Raw genomic sequence first — 18,950 nt, 5'->3', positions numbered from 1 at the left:
CACAGCCCTTTCCGGCATGGCATGGCATGGCATGGCCCGGCTCAGCGGCGGCGGCCCCGCTGCCATGGCAACGCCGCCGCATCGCCGCACTGCGCCTGCGCGCTCCCCGCCCCCTGGCATTTTTAAACCCCCTGCGCGCGCGCTGGCGGTTGGTTTCCCCGCGGGCTCGCTCTGATTGGCCGAGCGAGCCGTTCCCCGCCGCGCGCCGATTGGGTCGAGACGGGCGGAGGGGGCGGGTTCTGCTCTCTGATTGGCCGGTGGAGGCAGAGGGCCGGCCGGGGCTGCAGAAGGCGCCGCGGCGAGCGGGACGCGGCGGGAGCGGCCGAGCTGGGTTTGGAGCCGCCACTGCCGGTGCCGCTCCTCTCTTACGGCCGCTGCCCGGCCGAGCTGGGGGCTGCAGCGGGCGGGCCCCGTGCTGGAGAGCGGGAGAAGAGGAGCGGGCGGAGTTGCGGCCCTGCCCGGATCTGAGGTACCCGCTTGGTGCCGTGAGGGCCCGCATCGCCCCGGCCCCGCCGAGCACACCCTGCCCGTCGCCCCTCTGCAAGTGCGGCTCGGGGTATACAGAGCTGTGGGAGGAGGAGGGGTGGGCTTCTGCTTCGTGCTTGCCAGGTTGAAACAGTGGTGCTTTAAAAAAATGTCCCTTTCTGCAAATTTAAGTTTAAGGCTTGTTTGCGCATTTGGTTTTTAAGGGGAGTTAATTAACTGCCGCTGGAAGCATCGTGGCTGAGTTCCTTGGAGGACTGCCTTAAAAATAAAGTTCTTTCTTGGCAAGTTGAAATGCAGAGGAAGCACCTTTGCTTGGCAAAGTTTCATGCTTGACATAACTACCAAGAGACTTCTTGCTTGTTTGTTAAAAGATATTGAGGTAATTGCCAAATTATATGGGCTGTCAATTGTTTTGTATTGTTGCTTTGTTTAGGTACCTCAAAAAATCTAATCCTGATAGTGTAAATAAGTTAATGTGATTGCATACTGTTTTCTTCAGGGCTCTTTGAAGTCTGACTGCAAGATTTGTACTATACTATTTGAGTTAAGCCAAAGCTTTATTTCAGAAGTCTTCAAAGTTTAAGTGGTTTGAATGCTCACTTGAAATATGGAGACTAAAACAGGGCTTTGGGAAGCTGATCTAGTGTTAAATTTGCTAAATCAGGTTTTTTTGTGCCATGGAAGTTTCTAATTAGTGATAACTCTTATCCAAGTAGTTTTCCCTTAAGCTTTATCTGCAAGCTTGTATTTTGGCCTACACATCTTCCAAGGTTGCACAGAGAAACTGTCAGTTGGACAGTAAAGGTTTTGTGTTGACTGTAACTCTGACAACTTCGTAGGACAAAGTTTCTGCTTTGTTGGCCTGGACTTGAAATAAAAAAAGTACCAATAGTTTATGTATCCTATTGCTTGGTTTTCTTACTCTGGCATGCCTTTGTTCCTTCTTTTAAACATTGTAAGATAACAATGTACCTTAAACCATTCTTTTCATCTCTGATTTTCCCAGATTTGTTCCCAAAAGGATGGTCCCTTTCAGTTTCCCTCTGTCCAAGTGTGCACTTTGGGACCCAGTCCCCATGGGCGATGTCATTGGCACACACATCACCTATTACAGGTAATGGTACCCTCTTTAGGCAAACTAAAGGTTAAAATAAATTATGGAGTGTGTGATGCAAAGCCTCATTTTGTCTTTTGAGTCTGTTCTATGGCAAGGCCCAAAGGAAAAGGAAGCAATGTGTTTGTTATAAGCATATAGGGATTTTCACTGGAAATATTTCAGTTTCCTTTCCTTTGTGTAACAGTCTAGTGGCTTGAAGGTGCATGAATTTAGAGTAACTTAAAATTTCTTTCCATTTTCTTCCTATATGGATAAGTGATACTTCTTAAAAACAAGCATTAAAAAGAATTTGTGACTTAAACTTGCTTATTATCTCTTTTTAGAAACCCCAAAATATGTCTGGTGGAGAAAACCTTGCGCCTTGCCTATCGCCATGCTAAGCAGAATGAGAAGAAATCATTTTCCTGTTTTCTGCTTGGAACCCTGGCAGTAGATGAAGGTAATTCTAAACATGAGGTAGACAGGCAGTGTTGGTTGGTTGATTAAGCTGTAGTTAAGCTGAGCTGTTGCTCTGGGACTCTAACTTGATTTCTTTATTTTGAAGATGGAGAAGGCATAACGCTGACAGTAGATCGCTTTGATCCTGGCCGAGAAGTTGCTGGTGGATCAGGCAAAATTCCAACTGCATCCCTTCCTGGAGACTTCTTGATTCCATGTACAGTTAATGCCTGGGAACCTTGTTCAGATAATATAATAGTGCACAGTGTTGAAGATATCAGCTTGGCTTTCAAGGTAGGCAGCTCTTAAAAACTTTTGGGTCTCTTAAACAATGAACTGTCTGCCAGGCAGGACACTGGATTATGCACAGAGTTTGGTTTCCAGCACAGCAAGGTTAGGGCTGAACCAAGACTATGTAGTTAATTGTGTGAAATGAGCCGTTTGAGTGTTATTGGAAACTGGTAGAATCAGTTAATCCTCACAGGTGTTTAAGGATCACACAGTCTTTAATCTTGGATGAAAATCTTGCTGACTGACCAAAGTTTTTCAGCTGGTCAAACCACCAAAACCAGCAAAACAAAAGCGATGGCAGCAAACTTACTTAAATGAGAGAAAACAGCTTTTTTGACTTTATTCCCCTCAAAACTGTCATTAATCAGTTGCAGTATTTGGGCAGTTGTTGCTGAAGCGTTGCTAGGCAAGTGACCCGCCCGAAATGTGTGGAGCCCTGTGTAGGTTGGCAGCCATAGCTGAAATGTGTGCTCTGCTGTAATCTGTTAAATACACTTTCCATTCCTCTAGACTTTTCCCTGTAGTTGTTATAGTGTGTATTTTATAATACAAATTAAGCCTGCCTCACATCTGAACTTTTTCATGATGATACATCCAGATATTAAATTACGTATTTCTTAAATGCAAGTAAGAAAACTTTGGTAAATCAGCTTGAGTCTTTTAGTTTTCTGTTATTATATTAATTTTTATATAATTAAGTAACCCCAGGTTTTCTAATACATCATAAAACAATGCTGAGGTGTGCCTAGCTAATTTTCAAGTGTATTCTGCATTATTCATTCTATTCAGTAGAGCAGTGAGCTTTGGAGACCTAGGCTAATGGCTTTTTGTATAGTACCTACTGCAATAATAGCTGTGATGAATGATTTGAATTCCTAGTGTAATACTTGAATCTTGAATCATGGTAATCATAGAAAATAATTTAGTGCATTTAACTTATTTTTCTTATTTCTAGGGTCTGCAGCAGAGTCTGTGCAGTAAAGAATCTCTGGATCTTTCTAAACTGCTCACTGTTAGAGCTCACGTTTTTTTCACAGAAAACCTGGATAATCTACACTTTAATTTTTACTGGGCTTCTCTTACTCTGGCCAATATTTTGGAATACACCCCTGTGAAGTCTGTCCCAATTATTCCAACAGCCCTAGCAAGAAATTTGACCAGTCCTATGAATATTGCACAAGTTCAAGGAACTTACAAATGTGGGTGAGTAAAGGGTAGTGCTAAAGCTGTCAAAGTTGCCTGTCAGTTTCTTGCCTTTCCTAAAGGAGGTGGGTAGGAGAGCTCTCAACTGTAATTTACATTTTAGTAAAATAACTGACATAAAAATGGCATGTCTTTTAGCCTTGGAAATGTATTAAAAGTTATGAACAAGAAACAGGAAATAGGGTGGAGCAAAAACATTAACTGGTTGAGTAGAAGTTCTTGCTTTTGGCTTCAGTGAAAGGATCTTCCTACTGGGACAGGAGAACACACCTCTAGTTAACATAATAAATATAAACAGCTTCCAGCGTTTTAAACACCCTACAATGGAAAGCAGATGAATGCAAACCAAAGCTTTCTTTTTGTTAATTGTGCTTCTGAGATGGTGCTGGGAAGTCATCATTCTGACTGGTAACTAATTTAATAGGGTGAACTAAGGATAGATCAGGGAAATAGTGTGAAGCAACTGAATGTCATTTTATTTGGACAGGGACTTCATGAATGCCTCTTTGAAAGTTACTCTTCAAATTTAACATGACTTGTCCTTGGGGATTTGTTATAAATACTAATTCTGGTATTCACTATAGTACTACAAATAGTACTATGTAAATGTTGTCCTTGATAACTCTTTGATACACAGGGAATTGCTGAAAAGCTGGGGAGTTGCTGTTAAGTGTGTGGAGTAAGAGCAGTTTTAATCTTTAATTTGTTTCCCCTAAATTTCTTTTCTTATGGTATTTTCTAAACTTTTACTTGTCACTCAAGGAATTTTTTTTGGTAAAAAACTGTCTTCCAGAATACTAAAACAACCCAACTTTTGCTTTCTTTCAGCTACCTTACTATGGACCAAACACGGAAATTGCTTTTACTGCTTGAGTCTGATCCCAAGGCTTATGCTCTGCCATTAGTTGGAGTGTAAGTGTTTGTCCAGATTAATACACACTTTGATTTGAGATGTATCTGAAGCATTACATAGCAAAAATTTGGTACCAGAGCTGTCTCTAATTAGATTATTTTCTTATTTCTAGTTGGCTGAGTGGAGTTACTCACATCTATAGTCCTCAAGTCTGGGCCTGTTGCTTGCGATATTTGTTCAGTTCTTCAATTCAAGAAAGGCAAGTCACTTTTATAGGTAAAACATAGAAGCTATTGGCTGCCTAAAAAAGTATTCCACAGAAATGCATGACAGCATGGGCTCTGCTCAAAGATATTTGAGGGAATTCTGTGATTTATATGTTGTATAGTGGTAAGGCTGTCTGCTTTAAATGTTCTTTTTTGGTTTTGGCTTCTGCACAAAAATTTTCTGTGACTGAAATGTTGGAAAGCTGAGCTGATACCTCAGTCAGAAGAGGGTGAACATTAATATCCTTGAGGTCACTGCATTTTAGTTTAAATAAGAAGCCACAAGCAGGAAACAGTAGTTTAAACAGTGGTGGGGTTTTGTTTTTGAGCTTTTCTTAGGGATATTTTCTTTGAGATAAGTTGTCTTCCTGGTTGTGCCTGACCAACATATTGAAGCATATTGATTTGCAGCCTATGCTGTCCTGTTATGACTTCCTGTTAAATGTTCAGGTTTTTTTAAGAGTTTTTGCATTCTGGGGTATTTTTTCATTGTGATGTTAGAGGATAATCATTCCTCATTGTCTAGATTTTCTCATTTGTAACATTTGCTGAGTTCTATTTGTATGGAGCTGGGAGAGAGTTTAGGTGTTTATAGTTTGAAACTGCGCCTCAGGTAAATGAGACTCTATGCTGTATGCATAAGTGCTTCTTCTGATTGACCACATTGGTTTTTAAATTATGAAATGCAACCACGTTTGGTGAACAGATGTGTCTGCAATTACAAAATAGACTTCTTTCCCTTAACAACTGAAATATGTCCAAACACAGATAAGAGACCAATTAGATTATTAGATAGGCAAGTTGGATGCTTGACTCTCATTAACTTTCACTGATGCCATCATGGAAGTGGATTAGGGAGATTTGATGAACCATGCAAGCAGCATTAACCTCTGCAGGCTAACTGCTTAATCTGTGCATCGTACATTTTTAACTCTTTAAGTTGTAAGTAAATTTTGAAGTTGCATGAATGTGTTTTTCAAGCATCCTCTTTTTACTGCTTTTTCTATTGTGTATATTATTTAATGAAAAAGCAAACAATTAAAAAACCTCACAAACAAGCATGTTACAAGTGCTATTAAAAGAAATTGTTCTGAAATTAGTACTACCTTTTACTGGGAATACACATTGTTGTCATTATCCTTGGACTTGTGTTAAATGCTGATTGTTGTTACTCACTATTCTCAACTTACAGAAAAAAACCCCTTAAATACAATTTTCCTAAAAAAAAATATTTTGCTAATGAATGTTTTTTGAATGTTTAGGGGTAACTGAGTCATTAAGTGTCTTTATAATGCATCTTCAACTGAAAACTAAAAAGAAAATAAAACACAATATCATTCTTACAGATGTTTTCTTCTCTGTTATGTTTGAACTCTTCCAGGAATTCATTTAAAGTACTAAGTGATCGTAAAGGTTTGAAATACATAGGACTTGGATTATTCCTATTTCTCTACTTTTCTTTGGTTCTTGCATATGGCTACAGTCATAAATCCATCTGCTAACTCTCTATAGCTAAGCACTATTCAAAATGCTGTGATTCACCAGTTTGCTAAACTGTGTGAAAATTTGCTCACTGTATTGAAAATCTAAAGGCCTTCTTCATGTTTAAGTTATTTAAAGATGTGTTTTTCTTCTATTTTAGGGTTTTTTCAGAATCTAGGAGTTTTCTTGTTGTGCTTTATTCATTGACACACAAGGAACCAGAGTTCTATGAGTGTGTTACATGCAGTGGGCAGACTGAGCTGGGGTTTCAGATCCTAACTTGCCATGAAACAGTTCACCTCTTCAAAGTAAGTGTCTTGCTTACCTCCTGCATCGTGGTACTTCAAAATTTGCCTTAAAAGAGTCATTATGATGTGACCCAAATGGATCTGCAGTGTTTGACAATGATGTAGCTCTATAAAGCTGCTTTTTCCTAGGCACTACTGTAAATTCAGTTTGGCCCTCAAATTGAGAAATGACTTCCAAAGTCAGCACTGCTCACTTTTCTAATAGCATTAAGCATCTGTCTTTTAAGTATATCATGCTGTGTTGGCCTTGGTTAGTGTTCCTTCCTACTAGTGACCTTCTGGCCTTGTGAGCAGAGACTCAGACTTCCTGCAGCATTTGGTGTGCTGTGTTCACCTTGGCCACATCTAACAGCTGCTCTGGGTGATGCTTGCTGGAGAGCAAAGCTGAGTGTTGTGCTTTGCTTGAAGTTGAATGCAAAAAGGAATTCAGAGGTTACTCATTTCATCAGTTTTATTAATGGAAAATTTTATCTTTGTGCAAAGTAACTCTCCGAAAGAATTTGATGATAGAAGGCTGGGAGATGGCTAGTAAGGTTTGAGGAAGTTGTAGGAAATCTCAGTTCCTTATGTGTTTTCTAGGCTTGTGCAGAACCTGAAGTTGAGCTGTTAATTTGCTCAGTAGATGCTGCTATGCTCTGTCAGAGAAGCAGTGAGTGTAATGTGTGTGCTGTGCTGTGTACTCAGTTCTCTTCCCAGCTGAATTTCCTTGTCAGGCCTGCCTTCTCCCTTTAGCCTAGGGCCAGCTCAGCTTTCTAAGATGACAGATCTCTCCACAGAAGCTCACTTCTGTTGTTTCCAGGAGTTGCCCAGCTGTGGTGTGTGAGGCAGTACAGGAACGTTTGCTGTTTCCTGTAGTGGTGGCAGCCCTGGAGGAGTATCTGAGCAGTTACAGTGAGGAAGCATCTGCTCATGGCTATAATTAGCCCAACTACTTTACAGAGTAGCAGGGGAACAGTGTTAAACAGGAAGGGAAGTTGTCTGCTTCCTTGTAGTGCTGAAAAATTTCAAAGTAGGGGACAAGCAACAGATAATCATATAAATGTCCTTAAAGCTGTTTCTTTGGTAGTAGTACCTCAGTGATTGAAAGTTTGAAGGTTTCCTGCCTCACAAATATGGAACATCTCATTCCAGAATGTTGAACCATCAGACAAGAGCCCTATCCAGTTTGAGTTGAGTGCAGAAAACCAAAATGCAGAAACTGAGTTCTTCAGCAGAATTTGCAAGAAACTTCCAATCAAAAGGTAAATCTCTGAAATGCCATTTATGTGCAAAATTGAAATATTTATTGGATGAGGGGTTTGATCTGATCTGTGCTATGTGTCAGTTGAGCTGTGCATACATTCTATTGCATTAAAATCTGTGTATGTGCTTTTATTTATTCCTAGAGTTAATATTTTTCAAGTAAGATGGTCAAGCTGTCTGTATTCCAAAAAAACCTACTTGGTACTGGTGGTTTTAATTTATACAGTGGATGTTTCTAAAGAGGCTTCCTCACTGATGAGGCTTAGTTCACTCTATTGAGCTTTAAGTGAGCTCTGTCCTTTGAAGCAAATCTCTAATTGAAATCTACTAAAGTAAAAAAAATATTCCTTTTTTTCTTCCCACTTTTCAGAGCTCCAAGACCTGGATAGTTTGAAACTTAGTGATTTTTAAGAACCTGGCTTACCCTTCAAATTTTTATTTATGACTAGAAGATGGTCTTTATTTTCCTTCAAACAATGTTACAATTTTCACTGTAGCACCTCCTATCTTTTTGCTATATATCACTGCTTTGCTGTTAGAATGTCACTTAAAAGGTGTTTGTGTGGTGCTGTGGGGAGGGAGGGTTTGTATCTTCTTGCCCAAAAGCAGCTTTTCTGTTTTCATTGTTTGATCTTAGAAGTGTTTCCTGGGTGAACTCCCCAGCTAACCAGGGAGAAGATGGATGGCAACTGCTTCTTTGAAAAATGTGAAGTTTCACATTACTGCTGCCAATTCTAACAAGCGAGCATTTTTACTTTGTTTTATTTTGGTTTCAGTCCTCCCCAAGGCTCTTCACCCAGCAAGCTGTCAGCAAGTGATCACGACTCTGGTGTGGAAGATGAGGATTTATCCCCCAGACCAATTCCAAGTCCTCACCCAGTGAGTCAACAGGTAACTAAATAGTTGCTCTGGGTGTCTCAGATGTGACACTTAGAGCAGCAAAACTCATTGTAAGGGAACTGGAGAGGGTAAAGTTTCTCTCTCTCAAGGTGTCAGCAAGGGAAAACAGAATTGAAGAAATTAACTGTGAGTCCCACTCCTGTAGTTAATCTGCCATTTTTCCAGGATTTTAGACACTTTAAATTCCTGTACATGCTGTGATTTGGAAACAGAGAGAGTAGTTTCTATTTTAGGAATCTCACTGTTGTTGAATGGAAGAGCTGTAGTGTCTGAGATAGACAGTCAGCTCTTGTGGTTTATTTCATTTACCCAAAAGATCTGCTCTGTCCTTTTTTTTCACTGAAATGTGTACAAATACAATAAGTACACAAATAGGTCTAGAAGGATGTGATAATTGTGTATAAAATATGTTCACTTGGAGCTATCTCCTGGATCTAAGAATAGTAAGAGGGGACACAAAGTCCACCTCTAGAAGGGAAATATCCGTATTCTGAAATGTACTCCCAAAAGACATGGAACATTCATTTGGCAGACAAGGCTGTTACACTATATAAAATTTTCCTTTAACAATAATCCTAGAGATCTTGCTGCTTTTTCTGGATTCTCCAGCCTTTAAGGAATGTGTTTAACATGTGATTGGTTTGGAAGCTGCTAATTATCATATATTGATTTTAAATGAAAACATTTTCTTTGAAACTCTGCATTCAAAGAGCAGACAATATTTTTAAATTATCATACATGTGTGTAATTGTCCCTTCAGGTTACCAGAATTTTTCCTTCAGTGCCGGAGCTATCACTTATTTTGGATGGGAGTTTCATAGAATCAGGACAATCATCTAAACCTGTCGGGACTTCAGGTGCTAAAAGTCTGCCCACAGTGCCAAATCAGCCTATGAAAAAGAAATGTTGCATGAGACCTACATGTCACCCCAGCCAGCACTCTGAAGACAGTCAGAACTTTCCTGGTAATATGGGAGATCCCTCTTTGAGACGATTACCAAATCCTATAAACCAGAAAATTCCAGCTTCAATGCCTTGCAGAGGAAATCAAGCTCTACTACAGCAGCAGTGTAAGAAGGCTTCCCCTCAATCAAGAAAAAGTTCAGGATCATCTTCTCCTTCAACTCCTTGTAGTGGGCCTTCCCCAGATACATCAGTGCACCACCCCAGAAAGCCATTGGAAAAACTTGTATTAAATCCTGAGAGTGTCACACCACAGGGAGAGTCTCTGCCTAGGAGAACATCAGTATCTGGTTCCAAGCAACTTCCTGCTGTCACACAGCCAGTCCTCCACAACTCTGTTCTGTCACCACAGAGCTGCAGACAGCCACCAGATCTGCAGGTGCCAGTTCAAGTGCCACCTTCCTGTCCAGCATGCAGCTGTCAGTGTCCTGCTTCTCTCCAGTACAATCCCATAAAGCCATGGCAAGGAGTTGGGAAAATGAGCCCCAATCACAGAGCGGAAATCCAACCGGAGATGGCTCAGCAAAATCCTTGTGCAGTCTTCCATCAAAATATCATTTGCCCAAACGTTTGCTGCAACCCAGGGTATGCCACAAGCAGCCCTATAAACGTGAGATATCCTGGGAATGCAGGGAGCTGCTCTCTTGACAATGGCTTATCAGCTGGAATGAGGATGGCATCGAGTGCGAGCCCCTCGAGTGTGCAGTGCTGCGCAGCCCACTCCCCGTGCCTGCACACGCCTGCTCCTGCAGCAGCATCAGATAATGGCATGATGGGATTATCTCCAGATGCATTCCAGCTCCTCACCCAGCAGGACAGACAACTCAAATTACTGCAAGCTCAGGTCTGTGGAAATGTCAGCTTTCTCCTCTGCCCTCTCAGTGATTATGCTTTGATAGTTCCCCTGCCAAAGGAATTAAATTAACTGTTGTCTATCTGTGTTGGAACAAGGGAGCCTGTCATACCAGCTGCAGTCTGGGCATGGGGAGGGGACTCCATTAGCTCTACCAACTGATGTCCCTTTAAAAATTATTTGACTTAGATATAAGTAAATTTTGCATTTATTTTGATGCATGAAGGAAAAGCAAACTGATACACTTTCTGTATAAATGCTTTTCTACTTACCTGCTTGTACATGTAAAAAAAAAAAAATTGCATAGGCTATAGGCTTTGTAATTATTGTAAATAATGAAGCACAGAATGTTCTCTCATGTTGCTTTTTCTACCTTCAAACCTGCAGCTCCCTGAGCTGTTGCTTTGAAAACTTAAGTTGTCTGCATCAATTCCTGGTTCATCAGGTCTTTTCTGTGCTAAAAAACTGGATTTTGGGGGTCTTGCTGTGCTCTGTTGCCTCGCCAGGTTAAGTTTCTTCAAAATACCAGTCCCTTGATCAACCTTCTGGCCCTGTATTTTGGGGTTGAAGAGCCAGAGTTTAAATTTTGCTGCTGGTGATGAACAGTACAAACAGAAAAGTTTCCAGTACTTGAACCAGAAAATGACAGCTGGAACTTGGTTTTGGTATAGTTCCTGTTTGTAAAGTCAAGCTCCTAAAGCATGGGTTGTGCATGAGGGAAACCCCTCCTTACTGCAGCCTTCGCTGTTACTGTATTTCTCCCTGGAGCTGCAAGCTAATCATTGAACAGGGTGGATGAAAATCCTAGAGAGAAGATTGCCTGGCAACCTTAATTTTATCATTTAATTGCTTAGCTTTGTAATTAATACAAAGTTGGTGTAGGGACAGTTGGCATATAAATGCTTGGCTGGTAAGTCGGTTAATAGGCTTTGTGTGTGAATGAAAGGCAAGGAATACTTCCAGCAAGTGTGGTACAAACAGGCTTTACCCAAGTTGTCTTGGTGCTGCCTCTGCCAACGTGCTTTAAGATCTTCTTTGCTAGCTCTGCCAACATCAAAATTGGTGTTTTGATTTATGCTGTGTGCACTGCTGACAACTGGAAGGTGTTCAGACTGCTGTGGCAGCACAGCCTGCGTTTGAATCCAGATCTTAGCAGAACCCAATTAATTCACTTTTGCCTGTCACAGCTGATATTTTATTGTGCAGATCCTAACTCTGTGATGACCGTTACAGATCCAGCGCTTGCTGGAGGCTCAGGCTCGCCAGGAGGGTTCCTCGGAGGCGGTGGAGAAGGCGGAGAAGGCAGGGGAGCTGGTTTCCATGGAAACTCAGACCTCACCACCACCGCACCCCAGGAGAAGCGTGAGCGTTGCCGTGAGCACAGGTAACGCTTCATTCCTTTAACAGAGACTGGCTCTGCTGCTTTCTAGACGTTTCTGTGTTTTGTTGGGGCATGGAGGAAATGTTTTTGCAGAAACAAGCTGTGCAAATATGTGCCTAGATCCAAAAAACACCTAAGTTGTTGAGGTGTTATTTGCAAGTTTAGGCTGGAGTTACTTTTGTCTTGGATTGCCATCACTGAAAGAGTTATTTTTCCAATAGAAAAGTGTTCTATTTAAAATGGTGTCTTGTTGAAATGTAACTCCACATCTTTTTTTATTTAATACACTGTTTTGAAAAGTAATCATTTCTATGCCTATATATATATATATATTTGATGTTGTTTGTAAATCATGCATGAAGAGGAGGTTGTATTTGCTTTAGTTTAGGAGGGTTATGCAGCTGTATCTGTACAGCTGCATATTAACATATTGGCTCCTGCTAAATCCATGGAAATGTTGTGCTTAGTCTGGAGGAAACTTTGAAACAGGCTCAAGGTCAATGCATTAAAGTTATTTAATGCAACCATTTATTTTCATCAAGTATACTTTGGAAGAAACGAGGACTTGAATGATGTTTTGGCAACTTTGAGCTGATTTAAACTGTAAATCACTTTTTAAATGGTGAAAGAAACATGAATGGGAGAGAATTATTCCACTAGCTATAGAAAGCCAGAGTCTCAAAAAAACTATTGACTCTTCCTAAATAGTTAAACCTCTAATTTTGTCCTAGGTGCTAGTTTATTTTGGAATACAGCCTCAGAAAAACAGGGCAACTCCATACCACGAGGGAAAAAAGAAGATGGAGAGATTTCTAAGGAGGACATAAACATTTCAATTAATGCTGAACAAGATGCAAGTAATGCAAGTATTGCTTCATCCTTAAGGGTGGTTGACATGCCCAGCTTTGTAGAGAGTATTCACCTTGTGGAAGACGGAGCTAATCAGAGCACTCCCCAGTAAGTAACAGAAACACCCTGTGCTCACATAATGTGCTGAACTGCCTTATGTAAGTTATTACTTCTGTAATATTTTTTCCTTCAGGAGTTATAAATAGTCTGACCTCAGCTGTTGTGTTCTCTCCCTTCTTTATTTTTTAATTATGCTTTGAATTGTATAGCTCACCAAAAGACATCTGCCTTTAGAGTCTGCGTTTATCAGTCATGCAGGTTTAGCTACCTGTCAGCAGCAGCTGATGGCAAAAGCCTTTAACTTACAAAAGCATGCACTGTGCTGGCAGCATTTACCTTTTCTTACCTTAAATCCTGACTGGAAAAGGTGATGCTGCTATACTCAGTTGTTTTCCTACAGTGGCTTTTCCTTGTCAGCATTCAGAACCTTTCCAGTTCTGAGGGGCTTGGGATGAGGTGTTTGTGATTATGTGGCTGTTCCCTGAATTTCTCTTTATTTTATGCCTGATTACTTTGTGAGTGGTGCATGCAGATACTGACTTCACTGCTGTTAATTATTTTTGAGCTCAGTTGCTTTATAGTGCAGTGGCTAATCTCAGACTAATTTGGGAAGTGGTTTTTAAAATATTTTTAATTATCTATATGCATAATATTTCTACGTAGGGATAGCTCAACAATTTAGCACTTTAGTGATCTAATATTGCCTAAGTATAAAAAGCTAAAGGAGTGGGAATGCCCTTCCAGTTAAACTAGGTTCCTAAAATAGTCATATTGGGAAAAATGATGGTAATGAAGCTATAACTTAACTCCTCATAGTCCTTGATGGAAGTGCTGTCTGCAAACATATCAGAAATGTTACAGATTCAGATCAGTCTTACAAACATTGTATTTTTGGACAATGCCATCTTAAGGTTCTCTTCAACTTGGATTCATAAACCAGTAAAACAGCTGTAAAGTATCTTATAGTGAGAATGTAGAGCATCACCCAGATTCCTTTGAGGAGGAGGAGGAGGGGAACATTTTTGGGAATGATGAATAATTGCTAGTATAACAGTAGCTGATAACCTACATTGACTATCTGGTATGTCACGTGGTTTACATCTTATCACTTTCAACACAGGCAATTGATCAGTTGAGTTCTGAAATTCCCTTATCTTACACTTGTCTCCTCAGGAGGAACAGGAAGGGGGAGGAGGGTTGCTTGAGGATCTTCTTGGGATGATAGTAGTATTGATATGTCTGGTCTCTAAAGGCTTATGCAACGCACACACCAATGAGGGGGTGCAGAGCATTGTGTTGTAACTCACTCAATGTTTAGCCTTTATAGCTCCTCTTGCACATCTCCTTTTGAAAAATATTTCAGCTAGGTGTTTGTTCTCGGTTTGTGATACTCAGTGTGCATGTGGGTACTTGTAACTGTCTTTGAGAAGTTTTTAAACTGCCACAGGAATCCCATGGGAAGTTATGTACCTTGGTAAAAGCAGCTTTTTTAATAAGTCATATGTCATAGCATACAGAAGATACTTGCTCCTAAAGGCTTATAAGTGATATGCTGGAAACATAAATTCCAAATTGTTGATAACTTCCCTTTCATCTGGTTTAAGTCATAGTGTGTCAGTGAGTTTTCTCTAGTCCAGGGATGCCATTGCCACTTTGAAGTCAACTTTTGGAAAACTACTCGGGCTGTTGTAGTTGCTCACTTGGAGGTCCATTTCCTCAGTCCTCAAATGACTTTTGAGACTTTTGACTGCAGAAAGGAGCAAAGCCTTGAGCAGCAGGCAAAACTAAAACCCCTTAGGATCAATTGTTCTCCTCCTCTGATGTTCATGAACAAATAAAGTACGTATAGTGATAATGATGCTTATGCTGTTTCAAGGAAATATGTAGCTATCTTGGTGTTCTCTTCCAGAACTGGAAACGTTTCCCAGGCACTTGTTCGTGGTTCATCCTTGGAAGAAAGTGCCAGTGTGTCTTTACAGAAAGAGCCATCGGAGGGAGCCAGGAGCCAGGTGGTGGTAACAAGTGAGCAGAGCTCGGAGCCACCCAGCTCGCTGCTGCCTCAGCAGCCCTCAGAGGAGCTGAAGCTTTACCAGGACTTACTGGTAACTCATGCACGTTTTATATTCTGCACTGAATGCATCAGTCAGAACAGCACCCTGCTGAACTTATGATGTGGTATTGGCATGAATGAAAGCTGCTTGTGGTTTTCAGATTCACATTGTGCTCTACAGAAAACTCCGAGTTTGTGGTTCTTCAATTTTTTTAAATGTTTAAGTGGTTGTTTTGTACTTCTCTTTCATGTATATGTGGATTACTTTCTATTATCTAATAAATAATATTTTTTAATTCAAGGACCTCAGCTGATAACTTCCCAAATTAGTGGCCTTTAAAATAACACAGCATTTTACCTTCAAGTCCCTTAAAGGGCAGATATTTTCATCTTGAAGAATATCAGTATGTGATGTGTTTAAATTCAGAACAGACTCTTTTAGAAAGCTTGAAGTGGAAGATGTTCCAGTGTTTGACTACGCTGCTATGAGTTTAAGTGATCGCATCTGAACTGTATCTGAATTTGCCTTCTTTGTTAGAATAAGCTATTAATCCATCAAGTTGTATCTGAAATTGTGTAGTCAGGAATTTGGTATTTGACAGTCCCTGTATGTCATTATGTTTTTGCCATGTGCTCCTTTTTCTCTAGGGCCAAGTAAACCACCTCTTAAAGACCTCAGAAGAGCAAGATCACTTGCCTTTAAAATCAGAATTTGTGGTTGATGGTGGTCCTACATATCAGGATATTGATGATACAGCAAAAGTTGCTTCAGAGACTGACACAGGAGGGGTGGACAAAGAGAGTGTCATTAGTGCCACACTCAAACAGCTGAGGAGTCTTGGAGTGACAGTGGACTCACCTGGCAGTATGAAGGAAAATACACACAAAGTGGACAATGCCAGGTAAAAAATGCTGGTGGTTTTGAGCAGTAAGGTGCAGATCCAACTGAAAATGAAGATTTGGCTCAGTGAGTCAAGAGAAGGCTGTTCACTGCCACTGGGATTTGGGTGCACCTTCATCTGCATTTCCTGCAAAACGGAAACGCTGGCTCATGCTATGGGCATTTCAGATAGGTTTAAGAGCTCTGCTAGAAGAACTCAGAATATTTAACTAGAACACAAATAGCTCTTGTTGGCAGAGCATCTGGTGATTCTTAAAGGGTTGTGCAGGCAATTCCCTAGAATAACAAGGAAGCTATGGGCAATTCTTTGGTCTGTGTCCAAGTATTCCAGAGCAACTCTGGACCTGGGAGACTGAACATTAAGCAGCTGTGTATTTTGCCATTGCTTTTTTACCTTTGTCTTGCTCTTTACCTGTATATATGAAATTGTCACATCAAAACTGGTTCTGTCCTAATTGCTTGTTATTGCTGTGACTTGAGCAGAGAAAGTGCTGGGGAGGGAAACAACAGTCTTGTTGAAACAGAGGAAGGAACAGAGAAGTAACTTCTGAAGGAGGGTTTTTAGGCACAGGAATTTACTTGCATAGCTGTGTAGGCATAGGCTGACTGCCTGGTACAGCTTCACTTTCATCCTTATTGTCTTCTTGATCCTAGTGTGTAGCTGTTATGTAAACAAAAAATCTAACCACCTCCTAATTAATCTTCTCTTCAGCCATGTGTCAAAAGCTGTTTGCAGTCATACAATTTCTAACCTCTATTCTCTCCTTTTCACTTGTATTTATTGGGTGATTTTCTGGGATTTCTGGACTACCTCCCTGGCTGGAGTCTGTCAGTGTTCTTTTAATGTCAATGCCATGCTAACATGTGAACCTGTAAGGCAAAACTGGAACTCTTGGGGTTTTTTTCTTCAAACTTGGGGAGTGGGGTGGAGTTCTTCCTTCTGCCACTTTCAAGACTGATAAACAATTCTGAGAAAAGGCCTACAGCTCAGCAGAGAAGGAAACAACAGTGCAGCTCCATAGCATAATAAGTGGTTGTTGTTGCTGAGCCAGTTTATTTTCCCTGGGCAAACTTCAGAATTTGTGCTCAGTGAAATAGGAAGCCTCTTAATTCTTGAGGAGCTTGGGTTTATGAACTAATATATGATGTGTGAACTAAATGCAGTGGTTTACAACCATTACTGGTGTAGCAGAGCTTGTTCTTTTGGTCTTTAAACACTTGATATATATATATATACAAGAAATTGCTGCACCAGGCAACAGAACAAATGAACGTTCCTCATTTGAAGATACTTCAAAAACTAGAACCTTGTAGGCTTCTGGAAACAAATGCTATGTCAGAGTTTCTGTAAAAATCCTGGAATTACCATGCATTGGGAAAGATGTTCTTGGTCTCAGTCATTTGGCTTGTATTTCTAGCTATAAAATTTGGGCTGAATGGTAGAATTTAGAGTTGTAGGATCAGACACACAATGTCACATTCCCTGGTGAGAAAAGACCAAGAGTTCAAACAGTGCTTTAAAACCAAAACCAGCACTGGAACCTGCTAGAGATGGGTGGCTCTTCATATGAGGGCACTGTGTATTGAAGGAGCAGTGAATATCATCCATCCTCTGGCAGTGTTTGGATGCTTATGGGGGTGAGTAGCTGGTTTTCATTATGTGCAGATAATATAATCTCAGTCCTGATTGGGCTGTGTTCAGAAGAAAGGAGAAATCAGTACAGTGAGCAAAATTGTGAAATTGATGCTTTTCCTGTAATGCTAAGGTAACTTTTTGCTGCTTTATTTCAGCATCTTGGCGTGCATAAGTCCTGAAGCAGTGGTGCCTGGGTTAAATTCCATGTTACTTGCCAATGTCAGCATGTGTCCCAACGTTGTTGATCTGAGCATGGAAGCCAACGCCATAGCCCTGAAGTATCTCAGTGAAAATCAGTTATCCCGGCTGTCCCTCAGTCGCTCAGGCCAGAATCCTCCCACAGATTTCTCCTTCCAGGACATCTTGCAAACAAATACAGACAAGAGCATGGTGGGTCTGAGTTTAATTTCACCCAACAACATGTCCTTTGCAACCAAGAAGTACATGAAGCGATATGGGCTGATACAGGGCTGTGACAGCAGTGAGGATGAAGAGGAACTGCAGGCTCAAGATGGCAATTTTGGCACTGTCAAAAGCAAAAGCATGCCAGACAAAAACTGTGCCCCTGCATTGGACACCTTCAGCCAGCAGACTGAATTACCCAAAAGAGTGGATGGAAGGGTTCCCATTCACCTAAAAAGTCACAGCAGAGAGTTGGCTACTAATGCTTCTCCACCAGAATTAAACAGCCCTGTGTTAAGAAACATTACAAATGAAATTTTTCCTCCCAGAACAGATCAAGCAAATGAAAACTCACTTCAGTTCCTGAAGGATTTAAAATCAAAAACCAGATTGTTACCTGGGAGGGTTGAATTCACTGAACAGCCTGTCAGGAAAGATGAAGGAGATACTCAGGCCTTCCGTGGAAATCTGCACACTCCCGCCCTTGAAATGTTAAACCAGTCAAACAGCATCAATTCTGTTGGCACCATTCTTGATGTCAAACAACTCAGGCAATTACCAAAGCTGTTCTGAACATCCCTTGAGATGGCTGCAACCACTGCTTCAAATCAGAGGGCCCTCTCTGTAAAAGAGTACAGGAAACCACGGATTGAGCTCTCTTTGAAGAGGTCACTCTCTTGTAGCAGTGTAAAACTTGCAGAACTGAGTTTTCAGCCAGCTCAGGGACAGCCACCTCAAAGTGCCTGGCTGAGGCAGTGCTGATCAGCACAGACATGTGTGTGCACTTTTGTTTACAGTTAAGTGTGATTTTAAAGCATATTGAAGGTGAATCAACCTGAGCCCAAGATGTACTTTTAATATAATTTTAACAGTGGTGATTTTTTACTTAAGTGTTCTTTTGTTGACTTTTTTAAAAACAGACTTTTCCATGTTTGTGCCAACTGTGAGCCACTGATAATGTGTGTGGCAGAGCAGGGGTAACAGAGCTAAAGCACTAATTTTTAGAAGTTTGCTGAAGTGGTTGGATTCCTGTTTGTGGGTTGTGTCTGTGGGGAAGGGAAATATAACTTTGGCTTTACTTTGTATAAAATTATTTCGAATTCAGCCAAAATGGCACATCTAACTCTGTGTATCATGAAATCTTTGAAGGACAGGGGGGAAAGCTGGCACTTTTAAGACTTGTAATTTTTTTTCATCTCTGTTTTCTATTTATTTAAAATTACTTACTGCTGATAAAGGTCAAAGTTTCCATTAAAAAATTAATCTTCA

At 40.7% G+C, this 18,950-nt stretch overlaps 2 protein-coding genes across 4 annotated transcripts in view; one reads left to right on the top strand and one right to left on the bottom strand.

Annotated features, from left to right (window-relative positions):
- Positions 1-499, bottom strand: part of CMPK1 (cytidine/uridine monophosphate kinase 1) — a 15,377-nt gene extending 14,878 nt beyond the window's left edge. The window contains exon 1 of the mRNA XM_036387863.1: positions 370-499. Coding sequence (XP_036243756.1) covers positions 370-499 — 130 coding nt within the window. The remainder of the gene's footprint in view (positions 1-369) is intronic.
- STIL (STIL centriolar assembly protein) lies at positions 336-18,950 on the top strand. Of its 3 annotated transcripts, none has more exons than XM_036388286.2 (16): positions 336-544; positions 1,493-1,600; positions 1,927-2,042; positions 2,148-2,335; positions 3,288-3,535; positions 4,364-4,447; positions 4,561-4,647; positions 6,297-6,444; positions 7,576-7,685; positions 8,463-8,577; positions 9,347-10,393; positions 11,636-11,786; positions 12,515-12,740; positions 14,602-14,794; positions 15,391-15,644; positions 17,435-18,950. In XM_036388286.2, the coding sequence occupies exons 2-16, from the start codon at positions 1,509-1,511 to the stop codon at positions 18,252-18,254; spliced, it is 3,879 nt and encodes a 1,292-aa protein (XP_036244179.1). In that variant the 5' UTR covers positions 336-544; positions 1,493-1,508; the 3' UTR covers positions 18,255-18,950. The 3 variants fall into 3 exon arrangements, with proteins under 3 accessions (XP_036244179.1, XP_054371720.1, XP_036244177.1); XM_054515745.1 differs by having other exon boundaries at positions 411-469; XM_036388284.2 differs by lacking the exon at positions 336-544 and adding an exon at positions 758-865.

This window comes from Molothrus ater, chromosome 9 (assembly GCF_012460135.2).
Source record: "Molothrus ater isolate BHLD 08-10-18 breed brown headed cowbird chromosome 9, BPBGC_Mater_1.1, whole genome shotgun sequence".
Taxonomy (NCBI): domain Eukaryota; kingdom Metazoa; phylum Chordata; class Aves; order Passeriformes; family Icteridae; genus Molothrus; species Molothrus ater.
The sequence above is the reverse complement of the archived record's forward strand: the minus strand, read 5'-3'. Positions and strand labels throughout refer to the sequence as shown.